A 27,139-nucleotide genomic window follows, 5' to 3' on the forward strand; every position below is an offset into this window, starting at 1 on the left:
AATTACTTATTTTGTTGATCAAACCATTCCAGCTGTTAACCAAACCATTAGAAGCTCCTTCAGGTGGGGCTCTGTGTCCTTTTAATATGCCCTCTTTTTTTAAACACTTTTTTCTTTCTGATACCATGAGGTGTTCCAGGCACATCCTGCATTTTCCCTGCTCCTGCCCTGGAATCAATCATTTTCCAAGGAGCCCTGATTTCTTCTATAGAAGAATGGTGTTTAGACCCCAAGATCTGGGCACTCTATCTATATTCAAATACCTAAAGCTTTGTCTCAAGCTGTATACATATTAAGAAATGTGAGTTTATACTAATGCCTCAAATTCCAGCCTAACACCATAGGGTTCATTTTAATTTCCCCATTTTCTTACTTGGAGCTTCCTTCTCCAACAGTGAGAGACTCAGTTCTGTTACCTATAATCCACCTAGTTATTTATTCAATTCTAACATACACAGTTTCGGAATTACTAATTTCTCCCCCATGACAAACACATTTACTGACTAGATTATTACAGCATTTGTGTACACATCTTTCTATCTTTATCTACAGTATGAAGTCAGATGATAATTTCCAAATTACTTAATTATTTTCTTCCCCATTGTAATTATGTTACCCATTTATAATATGGTTAGGTTCATTTCTTAGTGTTTGTATTCCTTGTTGGTATCCCCTGCCATCTTGATTGATTTTAATTGTGCATTTATTTTGGGGTATGTGAAGAGCTTGTAAAACATTGCTTGATTCTAAGAGCCAGAGCTATGTGAAAAGATATACTCAGGGTAATGGTACTCCTTTCCCTCACTCCTTTGACAACATTCCTATTGCTCTCTTCCATCCCTTTCCCGCCCATTCTCTACAGGTGACCGAATCTTTAGTTTCTGGTTTATCATTCTTGTGTTTCTCTCACACAAATGAGCAAGTATATGTGTATTTTTCAACGTCCCTTTCTCTCTTACATGAACAGAGGCACTCGGTACTTTTTCGTGCTCTTCTTTTTCACTTAACATTATGTCCTAGAAATAATTTCATATCCATAGAGGTCTTTCTCTCTCTGTTTCCCTCTCTCCCTTCTTTCCTTCCTTTTATAGCTACATATAGTACTTTAAGGTGTCACTGTATCCATCATATTTATCCAACCACTCTCCTATGTATGAACATCTAGGTTGTTTCCAAGCTCTGTACATATGAATACTCACATTGTTGGAAGTGTACCTTTAGGGTAAATCCCTAGAAAGAGGATTTTGGGGACAAATGGTAAGCTCATATGTAATTTTGTCAAGTAGTGGCAAATTTCCTTCCAGAAGGATAATGCCATTTTACACCCCCACCAGCAATGTATAAAAGTACCTGCTTCCCCAAAGTGTTGCCAATAGAAAGTCCTATTTTTAAATTGCTTCCAATTACATAGGTGAGAAAAGATTTATCAGCATTTTTTTAATTTACAGTTTTCTAATTATGAGTGATCTGGGGCATTTTTTAAAAAGATTTTATTTATTTATTTGGCTGAGAGAGAAAAAGAGAGAGAAAACTTGAGCAGGAGGTGGAGCAGAGGGAGAGGGAGAAGCAGATTCCCTGCTGAGCAGGGAACCCGACACAGGGCTGGATCCCAGGACCCTGAGAGCATGACCCGAGCTGAAGGCAGACGCTTAACCAAGTGAGCCACCCAGGCACCCTGATTTCGGGTATTTACCATGGGCTTGAGGGCTATTTTTATCTCTCTCTCTCTCTTTTTTTTGGTGAATTATTTATTCATGTTTTTTCTCAGTTTGCAATCGGATTTTGGTCCTAAGTCCATGAATTTTTAAGAGCTTTTTACATAGTAAACATATTAGCCCTACTCTCTGTGGTATGTGATATAAATATTTTTCTCCTAGTTTGTGAATTGTCTTTTGACTTAGTTTATGGTATTTTTTGCCATGAAAATTTTTTCTTAATAATTTTCTTTTTTTTTTTTTTGGTCTCTGGTTTATGAGTCATAGTTGGATGGCTTTTCTCTACACTAAGGTCAGACAAACTCATCCATGTTTTCTTCTAGTACTTACCTAGTTTTGTTTCTGATATTTAGACTCCTATTCCAATTTGAGTTTATCCTTACATACTGTATAAGGTATGGATCTAATTTTATTTGTTCCCAAATGTCCACGGAGTTGTCCAGGAACCACTTATTTAAAAATATATATATTCATCTTTACCCCACTGATTTGAGAAGGTACCTTTGTTATATACTAAGTTTCCATCTCCACTGGAGTCCAATTCAATACTTTCTATTTGCCTGTTCATCTGCTGGTACCAAACTGTTTTAATTATTAAGACTTTATACATAAATTTAATACCAGTGTTGTTTTATTTCTTGGGATTTCCTCCCAGAAGACTGTAGGGTGGCCATACTCCATACCTGCGCTTTGCATTGTTCCAGTTCTTCTTTCAGATTAGACTTTTCTTGTTTCCATTCCTCAAATGTACTGTGTCCTGGCTCTTCATCCTTCTGGCATAGCATTTCTGCCAGACGTTCATTAAGTTCTTGCAGTTCTTTCTCATTTTGAGAGTTCTTTTGGCTAAGTTCTATATTTTCCAAATCCAACTGTTGGTTTTTGGTTTTTAATTCTGAAATCTAATTAAATTGAAATGAATTTTAAAAACTAGTTACCCGGCTTGTAGGAGAAAACAGATATAGAAAGTACCTGGTTCTTCCCTCTATGTAGATAAAGATTTATATGTATATACGTACACACACACCCTTAATAATAGAAATAATACAGTGCTCATTATTACATATTCAATCAGCTGGGAAGTGTATGAAGAAGTGACAGATCCTCAGTTCAGTCTCACTCCACTGTTCACAGCTGGGTATGTATCTTTCCAGACTGTTTTCTATGTATATACAAAGCTCGTATGCACATAGATGTTTTTCTCTTTATAACAAAAATTTGAATCATTTCAGATGTTTGGACAGCCTGCTTTTTCCCCTTATAGCAACTTACAGACTTTTATCTTTCTAACTCAGTCCATTCAAAACCACCACATGCTGTTTTTAAGTGGCTATAGTATATTCTATGTGTCAAGACATTCCATTCCCACATTGACAGATGTATAGGTTTGTTACCATTCTTTTTATTATGAAGATACAGAACAATCTTTTGAAAAATTCATTTACACATGGTAGCATTTTGTATTTAGGATCATTTTCTTAGAAGTAAGGCTGCTGGTTTAGAAGGTCTGCGTACACATTACTATTTTTGTTTTAAGATTTAATTTATTTATTCATGAGACACAGAGCGAGATTGAGACAGAGGCAGAGGCAGAGGGAGAAGCAGGCTCCCCGCAAGGACCCCAGGACCCCAGGATCACGCTCTGATGCTCTGAGCTGATGGAGGATGCTCAACCGCTGAGGCGCCCAGGCGGCCCATGAGCCACTCAGGTGCCCCCACATTACTGTTTTGATAGGTATCTCCAAAGTACCTTCCTCATATTGTTGCCAACTTATAGTCCTATCAAGAATGAATGAGTACATTCATTTCCTCACACCTTTTAAAAGTCTAGATGCTATGTTTAATTTTTGCTAATCTGAAAGATGAAAAAAAAGAAAATTAATTTGTACTTCCCTAATAAGGTTATCTTTTTATATGTTGTATTTTTTCCCTTTACTTGACTCCTCAAATCAATTATCTGCTTTCAACTGGGTTTTGCCATTTATTTGTAAGAGTACAGAATATATTTTGGATCTTAAGACCTTGTCTGTTTCAAGTTCTGAAAAATGCTCTTTTCCCAGGATATCCTTGTCTTTTGGCTGTTTCAGACAGATTTTTTTTTTTTTAAGATTTTATTTATTTGAGGAAAGGGGAGCACACAAGCAGGGGTAGATGCAGAAGGTAAGGGAGAAGCAGACTCCCCACTGAGCTGGGAGCCTGATGCAGGGCGAGATCCCAGGACGCTGGGACCATGAGCCCAGCTGAAGACAGCTACCTAACAAACTGAGCCACCTAGGCACCCTTGTTTCAGACAGATTCTTAAATGGCCTTCGCTTGCACAACTGCATGTTGTGAGATTACACAAATTGGGCACTGAATGGCTCAAGCTAACTGAATACGTTGTAATTCTATGAAAAGATATAGTGATTAACTATTACTCTATATCTGAACTTAGCTTTCTGGTTTCAATCATGGTGATTAAAGAGGAACAAGATAACATTAATTGCAAGAATGTGAGGGATAGAGCTAGTATCTCAGAGATATGGTTTTAGAGGTATCATCTCCCCATTCCCACTGATTATAAAGCTTGTATTAAGCACTCAGAATCTAGAAATAATTTGTAGATTATTATATTCACCAAAAAACAGAAACCTAGTTTAGAGTCAGCAGGGATGAGTTTCCATTCTGAAACTCAGGATTTACAACTTTACCATCATTAGCTACATGTTAATGCAGTAGCATGTCCTATAAATTTATAAATAACAAATAAAGACAATTTCAGAATCAAAAAACACGGGGAAATACTAAGTATCTCCTCCTTACCTGTTTCTTTAAATTTTCAGCCATCTTCTGAACTGCCGCTTTTTCCTGTTTTACAGTTTCTATTTTTTGCCTAAAAGGACAGTGAAAATAGAACCTAAGAGTTAGGCTTTAAAAGTGGGAGCAAAACAGTTTTAGTCCTCACAAAAATGCCTTAAGAAAATTTAAGTATATGTCTTACCACATTTCTTCCTGAGATCCATTTAATTTCCCTAATTTCAGGTTAGAAATGCTATCTTCTTCATTTAAAGTAGTAATTTCATTTCTTAAAATAGAATTTTCTTCTTGAAGCTTCTCAGATTCATATCTGAATTACAGAGATAAAAAAATAGTTATAATAAGGCAGTCATCTGGCATCTTTGGAAAATGCTTTCTAGTAATTTCCAATAAAACAAGTATTCCATGCCAGTTAAAAAGAGAAGTCTAAATTAGTAGACTCTTAGTAATGGAAGTCAAGCTATGACATATTGACTCATTTCTTTTGGGAAGTTAAGAATTTCACTAAAAGACGTTAGGGAAGTGTGGCTAAAACACTTGAGCATGGAGACAGGAATTGAGACTCTGCCCACCATGGTTGCTAATTTTCTCAGTGGCAAGCATACTGCTTTGAGCAAGTAACTTCATTTATCTCAGTCTCAAGTCTTACTGGCTCTGAATAGGCATAAGCCATCTTACTAAGCTGTATTTAGCTTTAGTTACAGGCCTCAGGGTACCTAGGGAAAGAAAGTTCCCTTCATAAATAAAAGACCACACTGAAATATGTACACTCATGTTTACTTTGTGATTTTTCCCCCAACTCATTATATCCTGATTTTTAGAACTAAAAATGGTCCGAAGAGGAAAAACTACATCCAGAATTAAATTTTCATATCATTAAGATAATTCAGAAACATGTAATATAAGTTTTTTAAACCAAGTTTGTTAAGACTGTTGCAATCATGTTGTATAAAGTCAAGTGAGCAATGGTTCAGATTGGTTTCATTTTTGTTTTTATTTCGAGCACAATGATTAGAATCTGATCGCTCTTCAATAAAATGATACATTCTAAGATAAACTTCCATTGTTTAAAGAATACCAGCATGTCCTTCAAGTGATATAAGTGAAAAACTATAAGCCACAAAAAGCATGCTTCCTATATTAGTATGAGTTCTTATCTACTAAGTGAGTTAATAAACAAAAGGCATACTTATAGAACACGTTCTACCAAATGAGGAAAATAACTAACATTTAGCAAAAACAAAATAAAAAAACTATCCATCCAAAGAAAATGCTAGAAGAGAGTTAAAGACTTGAAGTACATTAATGATGCACGTGGTTAAACAGCAAACACTCTCCATTATGCCACCCCAAATGAACGACACTTATTTCCTATAGAGGAAGGGAATGCCTCCTAGGCCAGGTTATTCTATTTGTTAATACGACACAGAAGCAGGAGAAAGTCTATGGTAGTGCTCCCTTCTTGAAGACTAACAGGTTAGTTTCTCTAGGCATAGCAAGCAGTAGAAGTTAGATGTTGTGAGGTGCTGTTGGGATTCCATGAAGTTTACAAGGTGTATACGTTACCTCAGAAGTTCAACTTTTTGTTGCATCTCACTGCACGTGATTTGCAAGTCATGCATCATTGCCTTCAGTTCTTCCTCGTTTTCTCCTTGAGAAGGAACATCTTTTTGCCTAACTAAAGCAGCAACCCTCTCCCTCAACTTCCTAGTCAGCTCTTGCAGCTTTTTTTTCTCCAGTTCTAACTCTGCGATGGTGGCCCCATGTGGAAGATGTCTGTCTTGAAGGCCTAGGAGAGCAGTGTCTTCCTCCAGTATAACCTGGTTCTGTACCTTGGGCTTTTCTCCATGGGTTCGGATTGTTCTGTGTAGCCAGGCAATTTCACTTGCTTGTACTCTTTCCAGGAGCTGTGTGTTCTCCTGCTCGAGGTACTGCTCTTCTATAAGATGATGTACGTTCATCACCTCTGGCACATGCTCATCCAGTGTCTGCTGTAGTCCAAGCACCTTTCCCTCAGGCTGGACTTCCAGCTTCCCTAAGTGGGCTTCCCACAAGGAGAAGCAGTCACACTGTAGCACTGCTCTTTCCCGAAGCTTCTCCATCTTGCCTTGAAGTCTCAAAACCAGAACGTGCAGCTCCTCATTTTCTCTTCTGACCTCATCATAACTCTTTTCCAGGCTGAGGAATGTTTCCGTCACCTCTTCCACTTTCTTTAGTTCATCCTGCAGTTTGAACACTTGGGAAGTGAGCTCCTGGTTACTTTCTAGTGCTTCATCGTAGCGCATCTCCATCACCCGCAGCTCTTCCTGGAGACAGTCATTCTCCCTGCTGGCATCTTCATATAACAATTTATACTTGGGGGAGGCCTCAGGGATCCTCTCAAGCATCTTCAGTTTCTTTTTCAGCACAGAAACATCAAAGAGTAGGTCCTGTTTCTTTTCAGAAGCTCGACTGCAATCTGCACGTAAGATCATTAGCTGTTCCCGAAGCTGACAAATCTGATTCTTCAGGTCCCAGCTCTCAGTCCTGGTCTCTTCACTATTTTCGAGCTCGGAAAAACTCTCTATTGATGCTTCAGATGCCTCCATTTTGACCTCCTGTCTCTGAGCAGAGCTCGTCCCTGTACTTCCCAGATCTCGTGCCTCGTCGTCTTGTAGGTCACTTAGGACGCATGGCGTGCTTCCACCTTCTGCTTGCTTCATTTGATTTTGTAGTAAAAAGGGCTCTGTTTGTTCTGCAGAATTTCCAAATAATCCGGAAGCTGGCTCATCTAGACAAGACGACATTACCGACCCTGGCTCTAATTTTTGCAGTTTCTGTTGCAGTCTTGAAATTTCCGTGGCCATTTTCACGTTTTCTTTCACAGCTCGCTCATGAGCTCTCTGCAGGCTTAAGAGGACATCTCCATTCTCTTCCAACAACTGCTCTCCTTGCTGAACCAGGGACATGGCTCCACTTCCTTCTGCCTCCTCCCCTGCCACTGCCTGGCAGCCACTCTCTCTCCTGGAGAGAGAAGCCACCACCTGCTGCATTTCCTTAATTTTGTTCTGAAGCCAGGAGATTTCTGTGCTCATCTCAGCCCTCTCCTGATCCGCTTTCTCACAGGTCACTTTGTGGACACTCTCCATGGCCTGAAGTTTGGCCAGCATTTCCTGCCTCTCCCGGTCACGTTCCATTTCTAGCTTCTCAAGCTGCTGGCTGGCCAGCTCCTCGGAGGCCCCTGCCTGGCACAGGCCCTGTTCGGAGTCCTCCACCTCCCTTTCATGACTGCCCTTCAGCTGAAGTATGTGGTCGGAGAGTAGGCTTTGTTGACTTCTGGACACGTTTCTTAGATCTTCCAGGTCTTTGAGTAGCTGCTCCCTTTCAACAACCATACTATTCAGATGTTCCTTGTATGTTTTCTCCAGCATCTCTCTCTCCTGGGCCAGGACCAGAGAAGTTGCTTTCTCTCTCTGCAGAGTCTCCTTAAGCTGCTCCTGGGCTTCCATGCACTCCTGGGTGAGCTCATCCTTCTCAAACTCCCACTGGGATCTTTCCTCAAGCTGCTGCTCCAGGAGCTGCTTCAGCTCTTGGTGGTAGTGGCTCTCGAGGCTTCGCAGGGTGTTTTCACAGCGCTCAGTGACTTTCTGACAATCAGCCTGAAACTGTGCTTCTATCTGAGAGGTTCTTCTAGTACACTCAGTTTCCATTTTTTCCCTAAATGTAGTCAACACACAGCATTACTGAAACTGCCACCAACTCCAGAAGCAAACAAAAAACATTTTCCCATGCATAGAAGAAGCTGACAGGCAAACAATTTAAATGCTCTCTGAAAATGGTCTTCACTTATTCCTATGTAATGAATTTCATACAGAGACAGGATCTCATTTCTGAGAGCTAAGACCGGCAGCCATAATTAATTTAAAAGACTTACCTCTTTCTGCATTTAGAGGGAAAAGTTAGAAACCAACTTCTTTGGCATTCTCCTGAATGTATTTGTTTATGGAAAATGTAAACTGCTGTTTCACGTTAATGATCAAATGCATCTTAACCTAATCCTTAACTTGGGAAATATATACAATTCCTTCTTTTTACTTAAGTATACATTGGAGGACAGTAGTCCTATAAACCATATCTATTAACTTATTCATTATATGTTTCCTTCTTATTTAATAAAGCAGCACCCAGTTAATCAGAGAATGAAGCATCAAAGCCCTCAAATGTACCTTAGATTTCCTGTGAAGAAGGTAAGCACAAAGCGGCATAATTTGGGGAGCAATAGAACTTAACCCAGAATTTAGTTTACAAATAGCGTTTCTTAGCACACAATAATTATTCTCATCCGGAACATGAAAGGATGCTTGCTGATACAAGAAGTATGGTCTTTGAAAGAAACAGAATAGTTCCAATAACCCCAGGACAGACTTAGGTCTAAACAATGGCAAAAGGGGTTGAGAAACTAATGAGTCTAGTCAAAGTCTCTTTAACTGGCTGGAACTTCTGGCGCCACCAAGGGACAGTGCCCAGGTTTTCTCCATTTCCCCCATCTCTTACCTTCCCTCTTGAAGTTCCCTTTGGTGTTTTTCCAAGAGCTCTTTTCGCAACTCCTCTTTTTCCAGACTGTGCTTCTCCATCAGGCTTTTCAGCTGCTCCTGGTGACACTGCTCTAGTTCCTGAGTCAAGCCTCTCACCTTCTCTTCTGTCCAGGCGCCATTTTGAATGAGTCCCTCTCTCTCTTGGTTAAAGCTCTCCTCGGCCTGCTCCAGGCTAGCCTTGAGTTTCAACTCATATTCCAGCTTCAGTTTCTCCTGCAGGTGAGTCTTTTCCTCATCCCACTTCCTTTGCAGTTGCTTTTTCTCATCCTCGTGTCTGCAGATAGTTGTACGTTGTGCCTCCTTGAGCACCACTGCCTGGCCCTGAAGTTCTGCAATTTCATTTTTAAGGTCACTTATTTGTTTTTCCAAGACATGCACTTCATTCTCATACTTTTGCTTCATGTTCTCTTGCTCCTTTTCACAGGTGACCTTGGTTTCATCTAGCTGCTTTTCATAATGGTGCACCTAAAGTCAGAAAATGAAACCACCACAAGGTTATTCAACTCCAGGCCGTGGAGAGGTTACTGGGGCTGTAACTACTTTTTCCTATGAGACATTCCTCAGTTTTCCCATTGTAACAACTTGAAAACATGTTGAATAGGATATATTTGAGTCAAGCATTATTTCCTTTCCTTTTTAATTTGGTTGAATTTTATTAGTTTCTTTTTAAGATTTTATTTATTTATTTGAGAGAGAGAGCAAGCACGCATGTGTGCATGAGTGTGGGGGGAGCATAGGGAGAGAATCTTAAGCAGACTCTGCACTGAGCAGGTAGCCTAATACAGGGCTCCATCCCACGACCCCAAGATCATGATCTGAGCCAAAATCAAGAGTCTGACAGTCAACCAACTAAACCACCCAGGTGCCCCAAATTTTATTACTTTCTGAACAACTCTGATAAAAACGACTAGATTTTCACATAGATACCATTTGTCTTCCCAGGCATCCTGTCCAACTATAAATGTAGAGACTTAAAATAATTAAATTCACATGTTTATTGAACATCTATCATAGGCACATCGTGGGCCTTGTGGGGACACAAAGTTGGGTAAGATATAGTCCTTCCATCAAGGAGAAACCACTCTAGACATGGTTTTGACAAGTGCCAACAAGTATATTACAAGGCAGAATGAAAAACATAAAAGGTATAGAAAACAGAGCTCCAGTGTAAGTTGGAAATCCAAAGAGGGGGGAAAAAATCACATTTGGTCAAGGGTATTCAGGAATGGGTTCATGTAAGAGGTAGCATTTGATATAAACTCTAGAGCGTAAGTAGACTTTCAAGAGCTAAAAGAAATAATACAGCATGTAATAGCATGAACAAATGAGGATGGTCTGATGCAGAACAGTGAACTACTGGTTTGACTGGAGGAGAAGGGAAAAGAGAAGACTAAAAATATATGTTGAAGCAACATGGTGGAGGGTTCAGACCTTGTATCTAATGCTAACTATATCAAAGGGCTCTTTTGGTTTTATTAAGATGTTTTCGAACCAGTTGGAAATAACCTATTGACCTTCAAGTTCCACGCTTGCTAGAGCTGAAGATAATACATTTTGGAGAAACTCTCTCCGAGGAGGACAAGGCCTCATATACCCAGCCTATGAAACCATCCTGAGGAAGGGGGTTTTGGGTAGCCAGCAGACCCAAGAGGAAATGTATAGAAAGTGAAAAGAATTAAGAATGTCCTACATGCAAAAGCTTGTCAGACCTCAAAGAAATGAGAGGACACGGTAAGAAGGACTTACTTTATCTTCAAGCTCCTGTCTTAAGTGACATAAGTCCCTGTGATGTTGTTCTTTCATCTGTTCAATGACCAGCTCCGCCTCGATGCTCATATTCAATGGATTGCATTCTTCAGAAGCGAGCCCTGAAAACACATGGGATCTGTTGACCCTGAAGTAGGTGCTTTCAATAACACAACTGGCATCTGAGGAGGGGCATCCAGTAAAACCAAGAAATAATTTTTGGCCTAAATTACCACTAATAAGATCTATTAGGAAACCATAGAAGCCAAGAGGTTTTCTGTTTTCAAGCATAAAAATGAAGGTGAACAGGCAGTACAGTAAGATTCCTTCATGTGCAGACTTTGTACCGAATTTTAATAGAATCCATCTTTTTTAAGAGTAGATGGAGGTAGGGGTGGAAATTATTCAAAGGTGACCTACTAATTGAAAATTCTATGGAGTGAGTTAATTTGTTTAAACCAACCAGCCTTCTATCCATCCAACAAACACTAGGTGACAAATTAGCAGAGGGGCACTGTGGCAGAAGATGCCTGGAGGCATTTGCTTCATGGGTCAAGCTATCAAACCCACCACTCAATTACAGAAGATTGAGTATTATAATATTGATTTCCTATAGTGCAAGTGGAACCCCGTGTTAAATTATCAGCTGAAATTTTAAAAATAGGGCGCTGGATAGGAACTTGGATATAGGCAGTTTGGGAGAAAAATTCTCAACTCACACATATGAGTTCACTTCCACAAATGCCGTGATGGTGACTGAGAAGAACACTAAAGCAAAAACTGGACGCTGAGCTAGTACACAGACAGATGATTATGTCTAATACTATGTGGAAATCTCTCAAGGCAAGGGATTCAAAAAGGTTTTTCAGGTGGGGGTCCATAGGCAGTCAGGAGAAAGGGTATAGCTTGCATCTGGGACTGACAGTCTTGCCTTGGAGTTTCTTTTCATATATTCTTTCTTTTCAGTTGGCATATCCCCAACTGAGAAGTGATACTTGGGGTATAAACCACCCCAAGATGGCACAGCTTCACATATCTAGGAGGAGAACTCCCAACACTATGGAACACAGAAAACCTTCTGAATTGCATCATATGATCAGCTGGGGTCCATCCTCACAGTATAGTAAGGCTGCCAACCACATACTTAGAATCACAGGAAAGGTCTTAAGCCCTCTTCCTGTCCCCTCCCCAATCTCTTATTTATTCTAGAATAGATAAGAAAAGGATTAAACAAAACTTGGAAGAACCTATACTTCTATAACAGTGGGGAAGACTATGACAGAACAATTTATTATGAGCCCTTTCTGAAATTCAAACTCAAAATAGTGAGGAAAGAGAATACTAGGGGCTTCCAAACAACTCTGCCTTTCAACCTTGCCACTCAGAATCTTCCTCCAAGGCACAGTTAATCAATACTTACTTAACTTATTTGTTGTTTTACAGAGGCAATGCTGATATTTAACACAGCCAGCATGAGAAAACCAAATCCTGGTTTCTGGTTGGCCTGTTCTCCAAAACCATCATTAGACCAGTGAGGCACTCCTTAAGAAAGGGAGGATTCAGCAATAGCTCAATGTCTGAATTCTAACACTCCCAAGGCCTGGATTCTCAGACTTGTGGCCAGTTGTTGTTGTTTTTTTTAACAAAGCAAATATCCTTGTGGTTTGATTTTTCCATTCCTTTGTTGATGCATTTAAAAATCAGATAGAAATATTCTCATAAAGACTTTAAAGACAAATGAAAAACAGACCACAAGTGAAACAGCTCAAGCAAACAGTATTGCCAGGGGTTTTTATGTTTTGTTTTGGTTTTGTTGGTTGCCAAAGTTGTGCAATTTTACATTCAAACATGGCCCAAAAAGCAAAAACCAAAGGCACAGCCTCTGAAAAGATGATGTCCTAATGGCTTACCCTGGTCAGGCTCAACGCAATCCCTGCTAACATCAAGTTCTTCTGACAGAGAGTTCTTCAAGGGAAGTCTCAACACTTTGCCTTGTGTACGAAATTCTTCCAGCTCCGACTGGAGTTCATCCACTTGGTCTTGTAATACCTGGAGTGTAAAAACCAACACCAGTCTTATATGTGACAGCAAAAGCACAAGCAGCAAAAGAAAAAATAGCGAACTTGGACGTTCCCCAACTAAAAACTTTTGTTTTGAAGGATGTTATGAAAGTAAGAAGACAACCCACAGAGTGAGAGAACAGCTTTTGCAGATTATGTGGTCTGCTAAGGGACCTGTAACTGGAATATATAAGGAACTATTACCACTCAATAATAAAAAGACAATCCATTTAAAAATTAGACAAAGGATTTGAATAGATCTTTCTCCAAGAGATATGCTGATAAGCATTGGATATTTAAAATCCTTAGTCATTAGGGAAATGCAAATAAAAAACACAGTGAGGTACCACTTCATAACCCCTAGGGATGGTTAGATTCCAAAAGACACAGCAAGAAGAACTATTGGCAAGGATGTGCAGAAATTGGAACCATCATATTGGTAGGAATGTAAAATGGTGCAAGCCCCTTGGGAAAAGTTTGGCGGTTCCTCCAAAGGTTAAACACGCAATGATCTTATGACCCAGCAATTCCCTTCCTAGATATAGACTCAAGAGAAATGAAAACCTATCCATGCAAAAACTTGCACACAGATGTTCATAGCAGTATTATTCAAAATAGACTAACCCCAGTGTTCATCAACTAATGAATGGATAAATAAAATGTAATATAACCATATAATGGAATATAATGCAGCCATCAAAAGAAAAGAAGTGCTAATACATGCTACAACATGGATGAACCATGAAAACATTATGGTAAGTAAAGGAGGCCAGCCACAAAGGACCACATATTGTAGGTTTTCATTTACATGAAATGTAAAGAATAGGCATATCTACAGTAGAGTGTTAGTTACCTATGGAGAGACTATAGCTAAGTGGAGTGGGAGTTTCCTCATGGGGCGATGAAAATGTCCTAACATCGATTATGGGGTAAGGATTGTACAATTCTGTGCACACTTTGAGTGAGTTGTATGGGTGAATAGTATATTAATATATTTTACAAAAATAACTGAATGGATTTGGGGAATTTGGGGAGATAGAGATGACAGATTTTACTAATGAAATCATAACTTTAAAGATCTATAAGGAAAACACCTCTACTCGATTTCAGCGAAGAGCCAAAACTTAATTGTAAAAGCGGCATTGTTTCACTTTTCTCCAGATGTGTACATATACTTCCTAGGAAGACAGCCTATGAGCAACCTCACAAGGAAGTGATGGTTTTCCTTACTTCTGCACAAGTACAATTTCCATCTAAAGTAGTCAGAACTCAGTTATACTTACCCTTGTTAAAAAAAATCTCAAATTCCTAAACTTAGGAGAGTTACTTTAAAGAAAGAAGTCAAAGATTCGTATTATTTATAAAGACATTTTTGTCTTTGCTGATAGGTATTGGTAATGACTTACTGGCTGAAGACTGGAGTTGTTTCTGCTTCATTTGCATTTAGTAAATAAAATAAGGAATGTGTTCAGGAAAAAAACCCAAAAGCCACAAGACAAGAGCAAATTACATCAGATTAGGTCTGAAGTATTTGATTAAGAGAGGCTCATTTTGGAATAAACTCATCAACATGACCACGTATTTCTCCACTTGGAATAAAACTATATTCTCCTCTAAGCACTAGCAATTTCTGACTGAGATAAAGCAGACTTAAATGTAGTTTGCATGATTCCCTAATATTTGGGGGATACTGAATAATAACAGCTAACATTTTGGTTAAGTGCTTATTATGTTCCAGGCTCTGTTCTAAGCACTTTATATATACTCACTCATTGACTCTTCACAACAACCGAGTGGGTACTCTTATGTTTACCATCTTACAGATGAGGAATTGAGGCACCCACAGATTAAGTGACTTGCTTATGGTCACTAGTAAATGAGGAAATGGGATTTAAACCCAGGCCCTCCTCCACTATTAGGTTCTCTGTAGTCACTTACCCTACACTGCTGCTCATACTCATTTCTCATCTGTGTCAGCCTCTCTTCTTGCAGAAAGAATTCAGCACTGCTGGGATCAAGGTCACCAAACTAGAAAAAGAAAAGGACATAGCTTTCATTTTCCCCAACTGTCACTCTTAGACCTTTAACCCACCAAAGGCCCCAGTTTCTGGTGTTTGCCCAGAGTATGGTCTCTTGAGTATGAAAGGAATGTGACATTTAAACAGAACATTACCAACTGGATGATGGGAAGAACATACTAGAGTGATGTGTTCAACTAAGGCAGGGATCACTTCTCAGCACTAGGCAATGTTTACCTCGGATCCAAGCTCCAAAATTATATCCCTGCAAAACTGACGGCTCCCTTTAGACATCTAAATACTTCCCTAATAGAAATTTCCTTGGTGGCATTGCTTCTACTCTTTTGAGTAAACTACACTTTGGGCTGTGTATCAGGAGATCAAGTTTAAACAGATTTACCTTTTCTGCTAACACATTTTCCAAATTTCGCTGAAGTTTGTTTGTCAGATTTTCATATTCGGCCAGCTTCTCTGCATTTTCCAGAAGCTCATTTTCTAGACGACTGTTTTCCTGAAGATATTTGGGGAAATTAAATGGGTGCAGAAGTAAAAACAAGCAAACTATTACACCTTTTTATGTGATACATAAAGTAGTGCTCTAGACTGAGAAAATCTGTTCATCTTGAAGGTTTCAGTAGATGAGAAAAGACAAAAGTAAATATAAAAAAAATTGATATTTAGCTTATAACCCAAAAGTCTGCCTCCTCTTTCTTTGATCCTACAGAACTATGCTGTATAATATGGTAGCCACTAGAAGTCACATGTGGATGGTGAGCACTTGAAATATGTATATAGTACAAACTGAGATATACAGTAAGTATGTAAAATACCAGATTTTGAGAAGATAATGCAAAAATGTAAAATGGCTCAATAATAATTTTTGTATATTGATTATGTGTCAAAATAATGTTTTAGAGATACTGGATTAAATAAAATGATTCAGAATATCACCTGTTTCATTTTATGTGGCCATTTGGAAATTTGAAGTTCCGTATATAGCTTGCATCATATTTCTATCGGGTAGCATTGCAATATAATATTTAATGACATGAAAAACATTGTCAAAATTGGTTGCAGGATAAAGGTATCCTGTTCATCGGATAGCAAAAGAGAACTAAGAAAAGTATAAAAAGTAGAATAATGAAAATCCATTTCACTTATATTTACAATTTTATTTTGGCTTAAGGATGTAAAAGCTGCATATCAAGGTTTTTCATAACTTGTATGTTTAAACTATTATAATAAAATAACACATCACAAAAGGTCCACAAAAGATTTTATATATATATATATATATATATATATATATATATATATATATAATACTAACAAGTATTTTTTTAACAAGAGATTTTTTTACCCACATTTGCTTAAAAAAATAAATAAAACCACACAGACGTGCATTTTGACATATGTTCTATTCCAGTGTTAAAGGCTGATTGGAAGAACATTCTTTTCAAAGTATATTTTGCCAAAAGAATATAAAGCCAGTATATTTTTAATACATTCTAGTTCACACCCTCACATAGCAATATGGAATAAAAAAAGAATGTGCTTGAAGAGTTTTCTTCTTAAAAAAAAAAAAAAAAAAAAAAAAAACTTCTCCCAAAATGCCAGTTCTAAAACTCTAATCTTTCAAAGCATGTCTAAATTTAGATGTCCAAACAGTTAGGAGCAATCTCTGTGTATCAGGCCCCTGTTGTGGCTCTGCAAAGTCACAAATTAGATTCTGCTACTGACCACAGGGAAAATACAATCTGGACCTTGGGGAGGGAGGCAGACGTAGATCCAATTAATTATCTGTGATGTGCTATCTTCTGGCAAGAAAAAAGTAAGCATAAAGGGAGTGAAAAAGCCATGTGGTATGTGGTGTTGGAGAAAGCAGGGGAGGAGCATCATAAAAACCCACAGAGGAAGTGAGAGCGCCAAGGGCAGGTGCAGCAGGATTAGGGGCATGGTTCGGGGGCAGGATGGGAGGTTGGAAGTGTCTGAGGCCAGACTCCCTTCCAGGGGCCGTTGGTGCTACCAAGCTGCACTTTTACGAAGGGTCACAGCATGTTCTTCAGTCAGCTAACTCTGGTGGCCATAGAGAGGTTGGATGGATAGAAGAAAAGATGCACATAGGTCAGCTGAGAAATCCTGATGAATCCTGTTCAGAGGCTGCAGACATGGAAAGGAAGTGGATAAATCGGAGAGACCTCTCAGAGCATCAGCAGGTCTTAGAGACTGATGAGTGAGAGTGACCAAGATTTTAGCTTCTGGGACAGCACATGGTAATTGTGTAGATTAAAGAGAAAATTCAGAAAAGGACGCAATCTGATGGTTAGGGTGGGAGAAATGGCTCAGTGTTTGATGTACGGAGTTTCTGGAACAATAGTTAATAGTCTATGTCTATTTATTACCTTCCAAACACAGCATATGCAGCATCTCATTTAATCCTTATATTAAATATACTCTGAGGTAGGTATTACAATGGTGCCCATCCCGTGTGTCAGGAAACAGGCTGGGATAACGTGATCAAGGTTTTCCAGTAAGCAGTGGTATCCAGAATGGACCTAGGCAGTCTGAGTCCCCACCTCACCCCCCTCTATCTCTAGACTACACTGTATCATATCAGAGTCCAATAAAGAGAAAGATCACTTCCTCTCTTGAGACACAGGAAAGGACAGGAGGATGTATAATAAGGCAAAAGACATATTGGGAAGCAAAGAAACAAAGCTGATGAGCTCTGTGTGGCAGGAGACAATGCCATCTGCTCTGAACTGGGGATGGGGGCTGAGGTGGTGGAGACAGGGAAGGAGGAGGGCATTGACCAGGTGCCCAACGGCCCTAAGGACTTAGTGTAACTCAGGGGTGGGGGGGGTGGGGGAAAAAGAGCAAGATATGCTAATCAATAGTGTCTGGCAAACCGGAAGCCTGGATACTCCTGAAATCTGGATCCCAGCAGGGACTCTACCATGTGTGGGTCACGACCCAGCAGGGCAAACTTAACAGGAATCCTGGGACTGAGCCCTGTGCAGACCCGTGGCCTTCCCTGCCGTATTTAACACGGACACAGGCCTGAGCACTAATAGGGTGATTACCTTTAAAGAGAGGGCAAGGCGGTCCCGGATGTAGTTCTCTTCTGTTTTTGCCTTTTCAATTTCCTGCTCAAGTTCCAAACGCTGCTTGCCCACCTGCTGCAAGATCTGTTCTCTCTCCTTTCGGAGTTCATTCTTTAGGGCTGCTATCCGTTCCTTGTACTCTTCGTCCAGTTTCCTGTGAGAGGGAAAGACCAATGAGCTGCTGTTAAACCCCTCAGAGGTCCGGTGCGGATCCACCAAAAAATGGAAACACAGAGTCGAAGAGACAGGAAGCTCCTCGAAGTATCGAATGTGTCCTGCTTTCCTTGAGGCTTGACCACACCTCCATCCCTCCAGCTGGGTGTGGCCATGCAGGCAGCAGGCTGAGCTCCAATGCCCTGGGCCAGGGTGGAGGGAAAAGAGGGACCTGGCCCTATCCAGTCGCACCTGAGGTTGTACTCATTCCGCCGCTCTATGGCTGCATGGTGATCATCCACCTCCGAAGCCATTAGAGACTTGAGCTTCTCAGCCTTGTCCAGATCTGACCGTAGCTTCTCTTTTTCTCTGACGACTTGATCAACTCGCTCCCTAGAATGGGCAAGAGACCGAGTCAAAGGGAAACTGTCTCTAAGCAACGAGTAGACCCAAAAAAGCTCTTGCCTGGCTTGCTCCGACACAAAAACAAAGCCAAGACAACCCAAGCCCTTCCAAAACAAAAAAGATGTTTCCACGGCTCCCTTCACAAACCTAATGCAAATCTGAGTGTTACCTTGTCTTCATGGTAGTGAAAGGATAGGAGATTAGCCACATGTGCATACAGAATGTGTGCCACAAGCATCTGAGGGATTTGCTGCACCAGCAGGGAAGGGAATGGGGCAGGGGAATCATCCGCTCAACTCACAGTAAATGGCGGATCTCAGCCTTAAAGCTGGCCAGCGCTGCCTGGTGAATACCACTTTTGGTGCCCAAAAGTTCATTTTCAAGAGCCAGTGTCAATTCTGTCAGGTTCACATTTCCATCGAGACTGAAATCCAAGGCCTAGAAGTGAGAACAAGTTGAAGACGATCACATGTTCTGTCCTCTAAAATGGAAGCAGTCAAGGGGAAACAAACTCAGAGAAGTGAATGTATAGTCAAGAAGTTGGAGGATTACATTTCCTTAGTGATTGCATAGGGACAATCTTCAATTTTCTAAGTTCTAAGGAAACAGTAACATACTTATTTGCCTGTTTAAAAAAATACCACCTGGCACTGTAAATAAATACAATCGTTCACTAATCTTTACTAGCCAGAGATCAATTAAAAGCATGGCACTTGTCAATAGTTTAGGAGTTAAAAACATGGAAAGTAGTTAGCAACAGACTCCTGGCTAAAGGGGATAAGAAAAGTTACCTCTGATCTCTGAGATCTTGTGAAAATAAGAATCATTAAGGAGAAATCAATTCAAGTCAGTTTCAAAGGCATTAGAATATGGACGCCTTGGTGGCTCAGTGGTTGAGTGTCTGCCTTTGACTCAGGGCATGATCCTGGGGTCCCAGGATCAAGTCCCACATCAGGCTCCCCACAGGGAGCTTGCTTCTCTCTCTGCCTATGCTTCTGCCTCTTTCTCTGTGTCTCTCATGAATAAATAAATAAAATCTTAAAAAAAAAAAAAAGGAAGAAAGCATTAGAATTTTTCAATCCTCCCCTAATTTGTCATTTTTCTCCCATTTTAGCTGCAATACCTTCAGGACCTCCTGGCTGTTCTCAATGCCCTCTTCTTGCCAGGAGTCGAGGATTTTCTCCACCGATGCATAGCCCATCCCATCGTCCAGGCAGGAGAAGACCCGAAAGCCAATGGTACTTGTCATCACAGATGGGGTTGTGGTTCGTCGTCCACTTTCATCGAAGGACTAGAAGAGGAGACTTGAGCTGGGTCTGACATTTCAACCAGACATTGACCCAAACTGGATAGTCCTGACCACGATGAGCAGAAGGCATGTCTCCCTAACACTACCAGAAAAACAAGTCATGCAGCCCCTTTGATCTTTCTTTCCAAAGTGAGTTGAGAATGCAAAACTTATCAAAAACAGTTGATCTGGTGGGGAGTTCCTTGACACAGACATGTCTCCACTTAAAACCAGGTTTCTTCTGACCCACAGCTACCATTAAGGGGCATAATTAGTGGCTTCCCACTCTGTCATTTATGGTCACTTTTCAAACCCAACTTTTCCTTCCCAATGGTTTAGTCGTTCTTTTTCTTTTGCTTCTCTTTTTCTCCTTATTCTTCTCCAGACAGCAGACTGATTCATTAGAAACTACTCAAATGGGTTTTAACTTCTACTCACAAAGAAATCACTTCCTATTTATTTCTTACCTGCATGGAGAGGTGCCTTTTCAACTGTCTGTATGGCGTAGATGCAGATGGTGTGAGGGATTTTCCATTTTTGAACAAGCCATAGAAAAAGTCTTCCACACTCATTGTACCATCAGGATCAAGATTATGGAAGACTTCCTCAAGTATCTAGAAAAGAATAACCACTTACTTTCAATATTTTCCTCGAAATAACATAAGGCCCAAAGTACATCTGTGGCCAATAGAAATCGGTCTCACTGTTGACTCTAGGGCTGCAGATGATAGAACATGTACCTTAATTCTCATTTTATAGACATTTATTTACTTTTCTGGTAATCTCTCCTTCCTCCACAAACCAAATAAATGTCCATTTTCATAATCATGCAATTTAGCATTTGAATGATTGAATGTTCCTTCTCCTATTCGTACTCTTAAAATGGGTAATCTTTAATGTAGCTATACATTATTCTATGGATTAAAAAATTACTTTAAAAATATAAAGGTACAGCTTTCCAGTGTTGTCATAATAGAAGTAAGTTTGAACTGGGGGCACCTGGGTGGCAGAGTCGGTTAAGCATCTGACTCTTGATTTCAGCTCAGGTCATGATCTCAGGGTCATGAGATGGATGGAGCCTTGAGGCTGGCTCCACCCTGGGCATGGAGCCTGCTTAAGTTTCTCTCTCCCTCTGCCCCTCCCCAACCTTTCTTAAAACAGAGAAGAGAAGAGAAGAGAAGAGAAGAGAAGAGAAGAGAAGAGAAGAGAAGAGAAGAGAAGGTAAAAGAATGAAAAGGGAAAAGAAAAGAAAAGGAGAAAGAAAGAAAAGGAGAAAGAAAAGAAAGAAAAAGAAAGAAACAAAGAAAGAAACAAAGAAAGAAAGAATTTAGACAGTCATTAAGTCATTATATTGCAGTGTTACTACATGATATTTTGCTTATACTGAATTTTTGCAATTGGTATGTTAGCACAGCAGAATTTGGCCTGGGACAGATTGCAATGATCTATGAGTTTGGGTCTGAAACCCAAGACTTGGGATTTAGAGTGCTACTTGGAACAACACTGCACGTTTTGGGTTTTTATTTTAATGCTTTAACACAAGAGAAATGAAGATCAGAGAAGACGGATTTTGTGTGTGCCCAATAGAAGGATCCAAGAGATGTAAGAGAATTTTGTCTGGTTATTTTGTATCCTCTAACAGTAAGCAAGGAGTCATCGTGTAGAGAAGGAGAGACTGGACTACAGTGCCTTCTAGGGGCTTGCCTAGGAGGTGATTTGTCCCCTAGATCAACAGTGGAATATAAAGGGATGAATAAAGCAGCATGAGTCATTGATACCACAAAACAGGGAGGAAAGGCAATGACCTCCTTTTTCCTGGTAGCTGGATTCCTCTTTACTTCAAGGGCTAAAGTTTTTCTCTACAGCAACTCCTCTGTCGTACAAAGCAGATCACCTGAGGATCTCGTTAAAACGCAGACCCTGATATAGTTAAATCTGGGGCAGGGGACTGAGAGTCTGCATCTCTGACAAACTCTCAGGTGATGCCCCTGTTGTTGAATGGTAGGGAAAAAGGATAAGCAGCAAAATTACTCTTGAGGCATCAGTCTGCAGTGGGGTCCATTCGAACAAAGGCTTCTCTGTGACACATCTTCAAATTCTGAATATCCATTTCATAAGTCTGGACTATTACTAGGATTTGTCATCTCATAACTACTGATTTTATTCTTCATGTAAGTGCCTGAGGCATTGATCTCAAATGCTTCTTTCCAATTCACACCCAATAGAAAACATCCATCTCTATTCTATTTTAAATACCACTTCCTCTAGGGAGGACTCTGGAACAAGAAACCATTCTAAGGAGTGGAAATCTTTAGAAGAACAGTTCCTAAGAGAGAATTATATGGAAAACCAATGGAAAGGTATTTGGGGTGAAATTCTGAGGCTATTAAAATCCCTTAGCATTTCTCTTAGCATTTGTCTCATTCTTACCAATCAAAAGAACACTTTACTTTCTTGGAGGAGGAGGCTCTCAGGACCATCAAATCAGAAGTCACAGTAAAATCCAGGTGCACTGACAAGTTAACAGGCATTATTTCGGCTCTAACCTTAGCTCTACACTGCTTGGTCCTGTGATCTTGGCCAAATCAACACACAGATTCCATACTGCCTAAAAACCCATCACCTCATCCACTCAAAGTCATGGAGCAAATGAGTCCCTGCCAGTTACTGTACGCAGGGGAGTGGGGAGGTGGTGAACAGATGGCTGTGGATTCAGATGAAGGCAGGGTTGGGCTGAACAGAATGCAAGTCATATGTGTAATGGGGGCATCCTTTGCACCCTGTGTAGGAGCCAAATCTAGAACCCTGAGGACATTCTTACTCCTCATGACATACCAGCCGGGTCTTGGATGGTTGATTTCCCATTGGGAAATGATGCACTAGGCTAGGGATAGTAAACCCAAATACCCAGAGAGACCAGGAGGGCAACACAGACCAATAAGGCAGGATGGTCTTGAGATGTCACAAAGTGTCACCACTTAAAGCAGGGGACTGAATGCGTGAGTGCATACTCCATTCAAAGGAGCTAGCCAGCCACCTCTCCCTGCTAGCACAACGGAGTCAAATACTCTGGTTCTTAGAACTAAATTTCCTGATTTAAAAAAAAAGAAAAAAGTGTAGCAAAAGTTTAATTTTTAAACATTCGGGCAGGCCAGAGGGGGGGAAAAAAAAAAAAACAAACCCAAAACTTTGAGCCATATTTGGTATCTAGAGTGACAGCTTGCCATCCCTGCCCTACAGTTGTCCTTGCTTCTGCAAAGCAGGGTACGTGAGACAGTGAGTCAGTTCCCCTTCATGGTAATGGCATCAAGCAGCAGGGACATCATTTTATCTATGAAATGGGGAGGGGACTAAATCTAAAATTGCTTTCAGTCATAAAACCCTATGATCCCAAACTCTTGATGAGATTATCCTGAACTTTCAGCTCCTCTGTGGTCTAGAGTCAGTAGTATAAAGTACTACAGTATTTCATGCTTTTTGAGGGGTGGGGGCAGGAGAAACATGAAGTAAAAGCTATTTTCAATGAGCAATCTTTTACTCATCCTCAGATCCGAGGAAAATAACTCAATGTGCTACTTCTTTTCCAGGGCTTTGGAAACTCCACCACTGAAGAAAATGCAGCTCCCCACAAATGGTTACAGTTTATTCCAAGAATTGTTCTTAGATAAATAATCCAAGTGTATGCAATATTTCTTGGCAAAACAACCCAAGGTTCTGTATACTGCACTAGTTTATAATTTAAGAGGATGAATGTAATTTTATGACTCAACAACCAACACTGAAAAATAAATGACCACTGAGCCATTAAAAAGGTAGTTCCCCCCCCCCCCCCAAAAAAAAGGCAGTCAAAGGGTACAGAACAGTCACATATTCTAGGGAGGGGAAAAAGCTTTTCTGCAAATTAGGCTACTTGGCAGCTTTTGATAATAAATGTCTTTCTGGTTTAGGAAAATAATACCACCAAGCAGACAGTATGGTTTCAAATATCATTATGATCAAAGATTCCCCAAACTACAACTGTAGCCCTAACCTCTGAGTCCCTCCTTATTTTCAGCTCTTTGAAAGACATATCTTAGAATTATTTATATTCTTATGTTTCATGACTGTTCATGGACTCAGTCCTGCCAGTTTGCCTCTTAATTTTTCAGAAAACGCAAAGCTCAGAATTTTATCAAGCTGGGGTCTTTAAGAGCCTCCTTCAAGATTCTTCTGTATATCTTCAAAACCACCAACCTACCCTTTTCCATTTCCTCATGACCAGAACATTGTAATGGCTCCTGGCCAGTCTCCAAGTCAAAGGCTGTCCTGACACCAATATACCCCACAAAAGAAGCTCAAACCATTCCCAGTAGCTGTTTTTCCTATATACTACTCAATCTGCTAAAGAATATCACACTTGATATTGAGATTTTCTCTCCCAAAACCTAAACTCATAAGCCTAGCCCCTGAAATACTCTCCCAGCTCAAATCTTCTGAACTCCTTGTGTAATCCATCTTCCAGGCCTTTCCCACACTTTGCTCTGTGAAAGCCACTTCTACAAATACATCTGACATCGTGGCTGCACCAAAGTAGTATCTAATAATGTGGGGTAACATGCTTAGCACAGCAAGGGGCATGTAGTGTGGGCTCAGAAGGTGTCAGCTATTATCAGCGTTCTTTTTTCCAGAACACAACATGAGCTACTCAAAGAAAGGATTGTCAGTGGCTTGCTTCGTAGAGAAGAGAAAGAGACTAGACTCTCTGTAACATGTTACAGGAAGTCAAAATAGGGCTGTTCCTAGCCTATGGCCAGTCTAGATTTCATCATGACTATTATTTCTGAAGAAAAATATGATGCAAGGCTTACCTCTCCATCAATATTCTGCAGCCCATACTGTTCACAGATGGAGACCAGCTTCTTTCGGTTCAGGTGACCATCACGGGTGATTCCCAAATCTTCACAAACCTCCTGCAGTTTCTCTTCTATCCAGTCTTGGGGAGCGGACGACCCACTCTGTGAGGCATTCAAGTCATCTGGGTTCCAAAATCTTAACTGGCCTGAAATCAAAACATATATTGTGCTGTCCCCAAAGGAATTGCAAAGAGGGGGAGCCTATCCTCAAAGAAATTGTGCTTTTTAAAAGTAAATATTAAAAGAAAGAGACTATAAATGCTGATTCCATTTTGGTTTAAATCTGCAAGTTCAAATGAAATGGAACCCTTGGTTCTCAAGCTGCAACTAGAGCAAACCAGCACTTTTTTCTATACCATGTAAGAGACATCTGTGCAGGCATACCAAGGTTCTAGGTTTGTTTTACTCCAACTGAAAACATGCACAGGCTTAAGGCTTTGGTGTGACTGGAACAGAAGGCTAGTTGAGAACTAATCCAAAGAGATTTATTTGCCCTGCCTCAACTTTAGCTATCAGACTTCATTACCGCCACTCTTTCTAGTCTAAGCACTAGAACTGCTTTTACTGAGAAGGAAATGATTTCATGATAAATATCATAAAACAGTCATAAAAGTCGTAGGATCAGCCTACGAAATCTTTACAGCTTTAAATATTCTGACCTACAGATACACCAATTTGAAAGAATAAATGGTTGTAAAATGCAAGTTACCAAAAAATAAAATAAAATAAAAATAAAATGCAAGTTACCAATTATCTATACATTAAGCGTAGGTTTCATTTGAACACTTAAGGATCAAACTTTTAGTTTAAAAATCAAAATTTATCCTCTATTAAAAGTTCTCACTTCTAATTAGATTTTCCACTTACATATCGGAGATTTATAAAGTCATTACTTAATCATGAGATAATTACTAGTACAATTTTGGGTGCCTTGGAAGAACCTTAGGAGGTTGAGAAGAGCATTTAGTGCTACCTTTACTATTTATTGAAGAAACCAAGCTTATCACTGCTGTGTTTTTCCAGGTTAGAGACCTGGAGGATGCACAGTAATTACACCTAAGTAGAGTTATGCCCAGTAAAGTGGGCTGTGAAGTGAGGGGAGAGTCCATCCCCTGAACCACAGTGCCATCTGCTGGCCCCAGAAATTCAACATGTTTCAGGGCTTCTTAAATACATCTGAAACTTGTCAGTGGGTGCACTTTAATAGGTCTCTAGTTTAGGACTGCTCATAGATTAATTTGAAAGTTTGTATAAGAGAATAATTAGTCCATAAGTAAAATTCTACATTTAGATGCCATACCTTGAATGAGGTTCTATGTTAGGATTCTAAACCTATGAACTTTCCACTGGGAATGAATTTTTGGGTGGCTGATGTCTTAAGGTGACTTTTTAGTTGGCCTCCAGCATGTGAGGCTATTGGGGAGAAGGCTCAGAGATGCACAAAGGGGGGTATGGGGAGTGCCCCGTGAATGGCAGACCTCAACACACATTCAGTTCCTACCTTCTGCTTCATACTCCTCACTGCGTTGTGTCTTCCAGTGCTAGAGAAGGCAAGAGAAGATTAGTGTGCTTTAGTACGTATTCAGTTTTTCCAAGATCAGAGCACTCTCTGGCTCTGCAAGCATCACCTGAATGAGTCACATGGTTCAGAACCCTCCAGGTGGGCTCTCCTGAGTCAACCGAGCCAATTGAGAAGAGACTCCTAAGAAATGCCACGTAACCATCTGTGCTATTTCACTAGTGATTTGCCTTTCATGTTTGCAAATTCACATACTCAGCAGTAAAACTTATTACAACCAATAAAACCAAGCCAAAGCAAATATTCAGAATCCATTGACCAACAAAAATTCATACCATGCATTTATAAATTTGTTCTTCAATGTGTACTGGGTGCCAGGTATGATACATCTTCAGAATACAACTATGAACAGAACAAACACATTTCTTGCCTTGAGAAGCCTATATGCTAATGAAGACATGCAGACAAGAAAGTGGAAAGTGCAATATTGTACAGCATTAAGTGTTACGACAGGGAAGTTCAAAATGTTATGACGGTACCTCAATGGGATCCTCCAGATTCAGGAGATCAGGGCAGACTTCCTGAAAGAAGCAACATCTAAACTGAGACCTGAAGGGTGAGCTGAAGACAGCCACGTGAAAAGGAGGGAGCAGCTACTATTTGCTGAAGTACGGAGGCAAGAATGAGCTTAGTGTGTTTGTGACACAGTGAGGAAGAGACAGAGATGCAACTCGAAACACGTAGGCTGGAGAGCTCAAGTCAAACAAAATATGATACCAGTAAATTGCATTAGAAGCTGTGAAAGTGGGCAGCCCAGGTGGCTCAGCGGTTTAGCACCTGCCTTCAGCCTAGGGTGTGATCCTGGAGACCCG

General features: G+C 40.1%; 1 protein-coding gene and 1 long non-coding RNA gene across 17 annotated transcripts in view; one reads left to right on the forward strand and one right to left on the reverse strand.

Moving 5' to 3' along the window:
• NIN (ninein) overlaps positions 1 to 27,139 on the reverse strand; it is a 98,439-nt gene that overhangs the window by 26,111 nt on the left and 45,189 nt on the right. For 15 of the 16 annotated variants that reach the window (XR_005363243.1, XR_005363242.1, XM_038544678.1 and 12 more), the window contains 16 exons: positions 26,250 to 26,289; positions 24,704 to 24,894; positions 20,324 to 20,470; positions 19,692 to 19,859; positions 18,870 to 19,006; positions 18,416 to 18,556; positions 17,990 to 18,164; positions 15,307 to 15,417; positions 14,827 to 14,916; positions 12,739 to 12,877; positions 10,829 to 10,950; positions 9,042 to 9,547; positions 6,075 to 8,204; positions 4,693 to 4,818; positions 4,515 to 4,584; positions 2,399 to 2,614 (listed from right to left, as the gene is read on the reverse strand). Coding sequence is in view for 14 of the 16 variants with exons in the window: in XM_038544678.1 (XP_038400606.1) it covers positions 2,399 to 2,614; positions 4,515 to 4,584; positions 4,693 to 4,818; positions 6,075 to 8,204; positions 9,042 to 9,547; positions 10,829 to 10,950; positions 12,739 to 12,877; positions 14,827 to 14,916; positions 15,307 to 15,417; positions 17,990 to 18,164; positions 18,416 to 18,556; positions 18,870 to 19,006; positions 19,692 to 19,859; positions 20,324 to 20,470; positions 24,704 to 24,894; positions 26,250 to 26,289 (4,509 nt within the window). In the remaining 2 variants the exon portion in view is untranslated. The remainder of the gene's footprint in view (positions 1 to 2,398; positions 2,615 to 4,514; positions 4,585 to 4,692; positions 4,819 to 6,074; positions 8,205 to 9,041; positions 9,548 to 10,828; positions 10,951 to 12,738; positions 12,878 to 14,826; positions 14,917 to 15,306; positions 15,418 to 17,989; positions 18,165 to 18,415; positions 18,557 to 18,869; positions 19,007 to 19,691; positions 19,860 to 20,323; positions 20,471 to 24,703; positions 24,895 to 26,249; positions 26,290 to 27,139) is intronic. The other variant, XM_038544691.1, reaches the window with a different exon arrangement.
• LOC119872858 lies at positions 15,627 to 20,684 on the forward strand. The gene is made up of 2 exons (XR_005363245.1): positions 15,627 to 15,719; positions 19,683 to 20,684. It is a non-coding gene; the product is annotated as an uncharacterized LOC119872858 (long non-coding RNA).

This window comes from Canis lupus, chromosome 8 (assembly GCF_011100685.1).
Source record: "Canis lupus familiaris isolate Mischka breed German Shepherd chromosome 8, alternate assembly UU_Cfam_GSD_1.0, whole genome shotgun sequence".
Classification (NCBI taxonomy): domain Eukaryota; kingdom Metazoa; phylum Chordata; class Mammalia; order Carnivora; family Canidae; genus Canis; species Canis lupus.